General features: G+C 35.0%; 1 protein-coding gene across 4 annotated transcripts in view; it reads left to right on the top strand.

The window, feature by feature from the left end:
* Nucleotides 1-1085: 1085 nt before the first annotated feature.
* LOC107867377 (proline iminopeptidase) overlaps nucleotides 1086-10566 on the top strand; it is a 33774-nt gene continuing 24293 nt past the window's right edge. The window contains exons 1-2 of one of the 4 annotated variants that reach the window (XM_016713571.2): nucleotides 1086-1343; nucleotides 2056-2246. In XM_016713571.2, the coding sequence (XP_016569057.1) occupies nucleotides 1226-1343; nucleotides 2056-2246 (309 nt within the window). In that variant the 5' untranslated portion in view covers nucleotides 1086-1225. Of the gene's footprint in view, nucleotides 1372-2055; nucleotides 2247-10566 lie in introns of all 4 variants that reach the window. The other 3 variants (XM_047411025.1, XM_047411024.1, XM_016713572.2) reach the window with 3 other exon arrangements.

Raw genomic sequence — 10566 nt, 5'->3', positions numbered from 1 at the left:
GGAGTTTCATGCTGAAGCAGGCAATAGGTCGGCATGCCTACTTCAACTGTGTTTTTACTGTATCACTCTTAATGAATTATTATAAGTCATTTACGTATTAGAAAATTAATAGTATTTAATACAAATAAGTAAAATAAATATTTCTGATATGTCTGCTTCAGGTGCTTCAATCGTAATTTTGTCATATCACCCCTAATTAATTATTAGAAGTCATCTAAGTATTAAAAAATTAATTGTATTTAATAAAAAAGGTAAAATAGAAATAAAATAATAAATTAACTCTTAATGTTTTAAATTAGCTTGACGTCTTATATGAGACCCACTTAGATTTTTTTCACAAGTAACTTTTTGAAGTTATTATGTTATATCACTTCTAATATATGTCTGCTTCGCGACTTCAACCGTGATTTTACTATATCATACCTAATTACTTATTATGGTTATTTAAGTATTAAAAAATTATATTATTAGTATTCTATATAAGAAGTCACAGTAAACAGCTGAAGCAGGTTGCTCATGGTCGACATACCTGCTTCAGCTACTTTAATTGTGATTTACTACATTACCCTAAGTAATTATTATAAGTCATTTACATATTAAAATTTAATAATATTTAATAAAAAAACTAAAATAGATATTTATGACATGACTGTTTCAACTACTTCAGTCGTTATTTTACTATATTATCCATAATTAATTATTATAAGTCATTTAAATATTAAAAAATAATGCAAAATGATAAATTAATTTTTGATGTTTTAAATTAACTTGACGTTTTATATGGAACCACTTAAAAAAAATTCACAGGTATTTTTTGTAATAATTTTACTATGTCACTTCTAATTAATAGAATAAAAGAAAAATATTATAAATCACAATAATTTAAAACTTAAATTATTTAAAAAATATAATTGATTATTAATATCACAAAATTTTGAACAACTTAAAATATTATTATATAAATTTCAACAATCTAAATATGATATTATATAACTAACTTAGAATTTATTAATTAAACAAATAAAATTTTTAATTAAATGATAAAATTATACATAATATAAAATTTTTAAGGATTAATAATGGCCAGGTAGGATATATATATAGAGAGAGATGGCCGGCCTAACTTTCCATTGACGCCCCTATATTAGGAGAGCATTTTTGTCATTTTGTATGTGAAGAAATCATAATTGATGATACCCTCGGTTATAGGAAAAGCCAGTGATTGATGAAATTACGGATGAAGCTATCAGCTGCTATAGGGGCTCCCTCGTTATTTCCTTGTTGCAGTTTTACTCATTTGCCTGCCTCTCCTTCAACGCTTTATGCTTCCATCCCCTTCTCAGGTGTCGTTCTCTCTCCGTGTCTCTCTCTGTATGTTCGCCAAATGATCTATTTCTCTTTTTGTATGTTCGCCAAAGTATGTAAATGATCTATTTCTCTTTTTGATACACCACTGAAATGTGAATCTGAAGAAAAATGGTTAGACTTGTATTAGCAATACTTTCTAATATAGATAAAAAATCTATTTTTAAGTTTGATCAACTTCTCAAAATCATTATCTGTCTGCAGAAACATAATACTGATGGTTAAGCCTTTTTCCCCCCCTTTTAGATGACTGCTAAGGGACTGAAAAGTGAAACAGATGGATTCACTTTCCTTTTTTTTTTTTTTCGAGTAAATATTCCATTTTCTGCTTGATGTATGATGCTGATGTATAAGCTGCGCTTCTTCTTGTTGTCTGTAGCTGACAATCGAACCATTGACATGTGAAAATAGAGAAAAAATGATCTATCATACTTCTTGTTCCATGCTGCTCTGCAATGTGGTCAAATGGGTTTCAAGGACGCCTTTTCATTTTCTTTGTCCCCTATTTAAAATGCGAAACAACTGGAGAATGATAAGACGAACATATCTTATGTTTCATTCTATTTGTTTGCCTTTGGATTTTGCTTATTTGACTATCAAAGAAATAGTGTTTTTCATGAGAGTTGTCACTTAGTCTGCTTTGTACAACAATAATTATCAGTTGTTTCATGATTAGTGTTAACTTTACAGGGAGGAACAAGTTATTCTTACGTGCTGTGAATCTTGATTGTGAGAGTGTGGAACAAATGAATTTGAAGAAGGAAATTCCTGAATTAAACAAGAATCTATACCCCTCTATAGAGCCATATTGCACTGGATTTTTGAAAGTTTCAAACCTTCATACTCTATACTGGGAGCAGTCAGGAAATCCTAATGGCCACGTGAGTTTTTTCTTTTTCTGTTTCTTTCCAGTTTATGGTTATGTTGCCTTTGGAATAAAAACTATTCATCTTCTTGAATGAAACTTAACTGAATGCCAAGCCAGCATCGAGTAGTGAAACTAGAAGTGATGACAACCAACCCAGGAAGGCTCAAATAAATTGATTATAACCCCAGAAGAACATCTTGAAATCGGTGTACAGAGCAATAAAAGGATAGGGAAATCGGTCTCCATAATCAAAATCAACTAATATCAAGTGACAATTATTTTTCTCATTATAAACTAAAGCATCATTAAGCTCAAAACTGTTATAGCTATCTTTCAAACTCCACTTTCATCAAAATTAGTGAAAGCGTCATCAAAATAAGTCAAAGTACTGGGAAGGATAAGCTGTTTCACTTTGAAGTTCTTCTAACATACTTTCATTACCTTGATCTTTGCATAATTAAGTTCATAGGTTCTCTTGAAAAGGTAACTTGATCTTCCAATCTATTCACGTATGGTTGCTCTTTGCCTATTTGCTCCTTTTGGTGCTCTCCTTTAAGAGTTATTGTGTAAGATACGAAGTAAGAAAGAAGAAAGGTTAAAATAGTTAGAACCGGAAAATTATTATCGTTCTTTTTTCTTTTTTCTTTTTTGTCATTTTCTTTTCTACTCGTGACAACTCATTTCACTCTACACTTCACTTCTGCTCTTTTTCCACTATAAAGTTGTCACTTTCCTCTCCCTCACCTCTATTTTTTTTCTCATCCTCACTTTTTCTTGAAATTTTCTTTAAAGAGGACTTAAGTTCATTTGCAATTCCAGTCCTTCACAGGGTTGCAATGGTTCAAAAGTAATCTTCTTATCATCCCATTCGAGCAAATAATGGTTCTTTATCATGCATGATATTCCTATCATTCAACCAAGGTCTCCGAAGAATAATATGGCAAGCATGTAGTTGCATGGGATCATAATTGACTTCATCTCTATAAGTCCCAATCATGTATTTAATACTCAACCTTCAACTTCTTCGATGGATTTTTTCTGGTTTTCTTTCAGTTTTGCTCCACCCATTCCACCAAATCAATGGATAATCACATTTTACTCCCCTCCCCCCCTCCCCCCAAAAAACACCCGATAGATATCATTTGAAATCACCAATAAATTTGAAATTTAAGATCAAAACTGGAAGAACAAGAAGTCAAAACTTCAACAATGGAAGAATTGTCTTTGTTTTTTTTTTTTTTGTGATTTTTGTTGAAACCTTAGGGGTTGCACCACACTTAAAGAACAACCCACTATAATCAAACTCTTGATTACAGACTTGATTTGAATCTAACTCTAGGTTCATCCAACTTGTAGTAACTCTACTACAACCTCACATTGACAACTCTGCCAAGACTCTCTTAACACTGATCTCTTATCAGTTTCAAGCTAAGGCAACTCTACCTAAGCATACTCAAAACAAGAAGAAAACATTACTCTTATAACATGAGTAATTCAGTTGTATACCAATATCTAACTCAAGAACAATTTTCTTTTTTTGTGCACACTGAACTGAGAACTTGAGCTAAAAATGAGTTTTTGCTTTTCTTCTTCTTGACACTCCGATTTTCAATCTTGCAAAAACTATCCATTGAGAAGCATCCTTTTCTTTTTATGGTAGAGTAATGATTAGGGTTAAAATATGATTGAACCAGGTGTCCTAAATAGTACAAGCAACACCTACGCAGTTTGTTACTCTAGATGACAAAACTGTGTAGGTGCGTGCCAACTGTCCTTTAGCCTTGAAGATTCAGGGACCTGGTCCCTTATTGTAAGCTGCTCATCATCAAAACAAGATTTAGCAATTTTTCCCCCTTTTTGATGATGACAAACCAACCACAATTTTTGAGCATCTGTATTTATTCATCACATTTAATAAGAGTGATTACCACTATTGAAAATGAATGTTCCCCCTATCATTCAATCATCATGCAGCATAGGGACTTGGTCCTTTGTTGTCAATTGATACCATAAATTACCAACCATCCTTCCCCCTGTCAATATGCCTTCGTACCTTCTCTATAGCTCATCACACCCTTCCCCCTATCAACATGCCATGAATATATGCAATTCAAGATTTCATTTACACCTGGTATCTGGTAGCTGGTCCCTACCACATGAAATTAATTTTCTCCCTTTTTGCATTATTGAAAAGTGAAAATAAAAAACCAAGAGTAATAGTAAGCACAGGTTAGTTAACTCACGGCCATTAGGGCAACACTTAACATGTAGAACAACTTTCAAAATAAAGCAGAAACAGATAGAGCACAAAAACAAGAACTCATTCATATTTTAACTAACTTTGGTATCTTTACAGTTCAAGATTTACATTTCCTGTTCCATAGAAAAAACGATAAAAGTTGGAGGAATCAACAAGGTGAAGGATTTGGGGAGAAGGTTTGGATAAGTAAGGTTATCTTGAGATAGTGTAACAACTCTTTAGTTGGCATCCTGATATCTGTATTCAAGCTCAGAACCACATTGGTTAGAGTTGTAATCTTCTTCTTGAGTTCTTCATCCTTCTCACTCCTAAGTTCTACAAAGACCCTTGGGCCTTCCTTTGAAAATTGCTGAATTTGTACATCTATTCTCGCAATTTCTGCATCTCTAGCAATTATCTCTTGCTTTTCTTCTTTTAGAAGCCCTACTAGGTTCATCATCAGCCATTCTCTTCTTCTTGGGACTAGGTCTCTCAGAGAGTCTGTGCTTTTCAGTAGGATTTCCAGATTTCACTTCGGAGACTTTTGTTTTCAGGCTGTCATTTTGTTTCTTAGGACCATCCAAACTTCCTCTTGGGTTGTGTTGTGTGTCAGTAGAATGAGATTTTCAGCAACCCAAGCATTACTAGTCATTACACTGTTAGAGGGATCATGTGTTTTCAGGGATAAATTTTCATCAGGAAGGTGAGTGGCGGAAGGGTTTGGCTTTGAATGGTTAGGATAGCTGAGTTGGGCAGGGTCTTTGCAGCTAATACAAAGATGAGCTTTTTGAGAAAGATTAGTTTGATTTCAAATTGACTCATCTATCCCCTTTTGGACAAGACAAACTTTCTGACAAGGAGAGAGAGGATGCGGCCTTTCCTAACAGAACAAAAACAAATACATGCACATTTATGATATTAACCTGAGAGATGGGACTGGGTTCCTCTCTTTCTTTGAGTGAGTTCTCAATCTTGTGCATACTTCATTTGTGTTCTTTCAAAGATGTTCCCATGGGTGTATGCCTGCAAAGGTATAATACTGAGTTAGACTAATATGCACCTACCTTATTAAGGATACTTGTCTCCTTATCATAGCCAATTTTGAGGAAAAACACACTGATTTACATGCTAGGTCAGGTTAGTTTTATCAATCCATGCTTTAGCCTTTGCACACCCTTTTTATTCAAGAACTTGTTCTTAAGGCAGGTCTGGGGACCAGGTCCCAGACTTGACTTTATTCAAGCTGTTGAAGCTTCTACTTAGACGAGTTTCCTAGGGACCAGGTATATAATTTTGACATGACCTCTTCATCTTCAGCAATATCAATCCTTGTTTAGGTGTAGCCCACACATACAACTTTTCTTGATCCTTTTTATCTTTTCCACATAAGACACCTCTACCTAGGAGTGTCTTGAGAGAGAATACAATCATACCTTTCAGTCATAGCTTTGAACAGTTACATATCAAGAAGATAGTTCTAACTGCAAACCCTGTCTCCCTCTTGCAAACAAAATCATTTGTTAGATTTGGGAATCCACTTGAGTTTGAGTTCCTAGTAGGAGGATAGAGGTGTGTTCAAATCCTTCTTTGCCCATCTAGGTAGTGAGAGCTTCTTCACATTTTTCAAAGGTCTGAAACCTTTATGATATGTATTCCTTTGCTAGATATATCTAACATTGATCATTCTTGCTCATTCCAACTATGACAATTTTCCTTTATGTGTCAATCTCTTCCACAGTGAGTACATAGAGGTTTGTGAACCTTGTTTCTAGCATCAGGAGCAGCCTTTCCTTGAGACCCAAAAGGCTGAGTTTTTTCTTGATACCCAATCCCTTTACCATTATTTACACCTTGACTAGTTAGATTAGAAAGGATCTGTGAAGATGCAGTCTATTTAAGAGATTTGTTAAGCTCTTCTCTTAACGGACCAGGTCTCTTTCTAGTTCATCATTCTTATGAAGTGTAGACATAAGATGTTTTTGAGAATCCCTCAATTTCTCTTCAAGACCAGTCTCAATTCTTGAAGTCTTGAAGCTTCCTTCTTCCTTGTACTATCTGAATTATTTACCTTCTTCAGTTGACTCATACAACTCAAATTCTCAAATTTTTAATGTAGAGATCATTTCTTCAGTTTCTGATATCTGAAGGATTAAAGTAGCCTATTCAAGTTCTTGATTCTCTACTTTCTCCTCTAAACATTTTTCTCAACAGTTAGTTCACATACGGAATCAATTGGCACACTTGCATGCCTTTTTATCTTCCTAGTAGAGTTGTTATCTAGGTTTTCTTTAATGTCAGAAAGAGTTATCTCCATCTTCTGTGTTTGCCATGAATGCAAACAAAGAATCATAGACAACTGAATTTCTCATCTTCATCAGATTCATGGGAAGAATCTCCCCATACTGTCAGAGCTTGCTTCACTGCATAATTAGCTACAACCTTCCTTCTTTCCCTTGTCACCTCCAGTCTTGAGATACTCCTGATAATCTATTTTGTGCATTGGATAGTCCTGAATGAAATGCTCAGGACTTTTACATTTGTGACACACTTCAACATTGCTTCCCGTTCTGATGCTGCTTTCTCTTCTTTGGAACAGTCACTTTTTTTCATGGCTTTGACAATTCTTTTGCCAAATAGGCAACATCAGTGTCCTCTTCTACTGAATCATGTTTTGAAGCCTTCAATGCCAGGGATTTTTCCCTTTTTGCTTCTTGAGCTCATGGGTTTTTAGATTTCCAATCAGTTACCCAGTTTTCCTTAATTACATCCTAACAAGCTTGTCTTTTAGCCAATATTCAGAAACCTGAATGGTTTTTGAATATTTTCCATCACTATACGGAAGTGAATCTTCAAAGGATTGTGATCTAATCCACTTCTAAACAGATGTTCCACTTCAAGAATTGGAAAGAGATCCTATAATTTTTCATTACAAAGCACTCTATCCAGTCTTTTGAAAATACTATCTTCATCTGTCCTTCTATTCCACTAGGTATACTTACTGTCTTTGAAACCTGGATCTTCTATTCCCCATATATTAATACACTGCTTGAAATCCTTAGTCTTAGCCACTGTGACTGGTGGACCTCCTAATTTCTCCTCTTCACTGACAATTATATTAAATTCTCCCCCTATCATCCATGGGTGTTGCATTGTTTGAGAACTATCTATAAGTGGCTCCCATAAACACAACCTCTCCTATTGAGTATATTTAGCATACAGCAGGGTAACAACAACTGTAATTCCTATCTCTTGACTGGTCAATTGAATGGTAAGTTGCTGGTCTTCATCCTTTATTACATCAATGTTAATAAAGTCTTCAGTGAACATGCATATTTTGCCATAAGAATTTGCAACTGCATTCTCCATGTTTAACTTCCTTCTGTATTCATCAATTGAACTTGTTTCCTGCAAAGGTTCCATTAAACCTATGAATGTGAAATGGTATCTTTTTTGTAAATTGATAAGTCTAGTGAATGCTTTCTTTGTGTTCACTGATATGATATTCTTTATTAGAGAATTCATTTGGAGTTATTTTTAATTGAATTCCTTATCTGCATTGAGGAAGTTTTAACTCCTTTATCTTTCTTTTTCTGCACACCTTGATGTGATTTTATCTTCTCTATCTGCCTTGGAGATAAATTACCTTCCACTCCTATCTGCTCTATGGTTTTAGTCAAATCTCCTTCATCTACGTCTACATTATTCACATTACTGGCTTCTTTCTGATTTTCCACCTAAATTGCTAAAGGTAATATATTTTCAAGTACCTTTTCTACTTCTTCTGTATGTTGTTGTTGTACTATTGCCAACTGTTTACTTTTATCTTGTTCCCCCATAACTGCTGCTTTATTTAATTGCTCCACATATACTAATTTTGCACTCTGTTATTGATATCTCGTGACTTGAGCCGGGGGTCTATCGGAAACAACCTTTCTACTTCTTTAGAGGTAGAGGTATGGACTGCGTACATCTTACCCCCCAGACCCCACTAGGTGGGAATACACTGGGTTTGTTGTTGTTGTTGTTGTCGTTGTTGTTGTCATCCATAGTGAGGGTCTTCAGGTTTCTTGCGTCAGTTATAACATCCACTTTGCTTTCCCAGGACTTGGGAAGAACACCAAGAATCTTCCTCACTTGCTTATACAATAGACACTTCTCCTAAGCCGTGAAGCTCATTTGTGATAGAAGTGTATCTTATATGCATTTCTTGTATTGTTTCTCCTTTTTTCATGGTGAAGGTTTCCTACTGAGTAGTCAACATGTCTACTTTTGAATCCTTCACATTAGTGGTACCTTCATAAGCAATCTTTAAACAATCCGAGATTTTTTTCGTATTTTGCACACGCTGAAATGAGAACTTGAGCTAAAAATGAGTTTTTGCTTTTTCTTCTACTTGACACTGATTTTCAATCTTGCAAAAACTATCAATTGAGAAGCATCCTTTTCCTTTTATAGTAGAGTAATGATTCAGGTTAAAATGTGATTGGACCAGGTGTTCTAAATAGTACAAGCAACACCTGCGCAGTTTGTTACACTAAATGACAAAACTGTGTAGGCGCTTGCCAGCTGTCCTTTAGCCTGGAAGTTCCAAGGACCTAGTCCCTTGTTGTAAGTTGCTCATCATCAAAACAAGATTTAGCAATTTTAATAATAAATGAAAGCTAAGGATTAAGGATTAAGAATTGTAGGAACTATTTTTTCCCCAACTTTTGCACCAAGATGATCACAACCAACCCAGGAAGGCAATAAAGGACTGAGTGAAATACTCAACCCCACTAGAACATCTAAATCTTATAGAAAGCAATAAAAGGATAAGAAGACAAAGGATTAGGGTAGTGAATGACAAGAACTTAACTGTGAACTAGTTTAACGCTTGAATTCTCTACAACGATCACTAATCAAGGATAGAAGAAAGAAGGGATCAAATCAAGTAACAGGTGCAACCAGTAAACCCCACGACAATTAAATTGAGACAAACCAAATTAACATTAAATTACATACTGTATTCATGGATGAAAAGAAATGAACTAATACATGAATTACTTAGCAAAATAACAATCCAAGAGAGGTCATGGAAGAGAACTAAGATAACCCTAAGATAATCCTAAAGCTCACAAGAGTATTTGTCAACTTATCATTCATCCAATTGGGAAGTGGGATGTTTATACAGGTCTTCGAGTAAATTATCACATTACTGTCATCGAAAGGAGACGGATTATGGATGCTGCAGTTTTGGCTAATGAATTAATAAACTCTAAAGTCAAATTAAAAAGCTAGGGATTCTTTGCAAGTTGGACATTGAAACGACTTATGCTCATGTCAATTGGGAGTTATTACTGAAAATCATTAAAGACATGGGTATTGGTAACAAATGGTTTAACTGGATAAGATTTTGCATTTCTAATGTTAAATTCTATGTTTTGGTCAATGGTGGACAGAAGGTGTTTTTCAATATCAGAGGAGGCTTAGACAAGGTGATCCTTTATCACCTTTCCTATTCTTGATAGCCATGGAATGACTAAATCATATGACAAGGTTGCACAAGTGAATGGGTGGATAAAAGGTTTTGGACCTCATCCAAATGCCACCGAAGGAATGGAAATATCCCATCTTTTGTATGCCGATCATTCTCTGATATTTGGGAAACTGTTGTGGTACATATCAGACATCCCAGAGCCATCCTAACTGTTTCTGAAGGTTTATCAGGTCACATGTCAACTGGCACAAGAGCTTCCTCTATCCCGTCAATGATGTGGAAAACATGTTATTTTTGGCAGGTAACCTTGGCTGTCAGGCAGGAGCTCTTCCGAAAACCTACCTAGGGATTCCGTTGGGGAATAAAAATTATTCTATAGAAATCTGGAATGTTGTTATAGAAAGGTGTGACAAAACTGTCAAGATGGAAATCACAGTACCTCTCCGTATGTGGGAATTGATTCTCATCCATTCAGTTCTAGATGCTCTTCGTACTTACATAATGTTTATCTTTCCAATTGCCCAAAGGGGTCAAAAAAGAATTGACAGATTGAGAAGTCTTCTACAAAAATGGCATGGGCACTTGGGAGAAATTTCATATCCCAGAAATATGGGGATG

This window comes from Capsicum annuum, chromosome 4 (genome assembly GCF_002878395.1).
Source record: "Capsicum annuum cultivar UCD-10X-F1 chromosome 4, UCD10Xv1.1, whole genome shotgun sequence".
NCBI lineage: Eukaryota > Viridiplantae > Streptophyta > Magnoliopsida > Solanales > Solanaceae > Capsicum > Capsicum annuum.
Note: the sequence above shows the minus strand (reverse complement) of the source record. Positions and strands in the feature narration are given on the sequence as shown.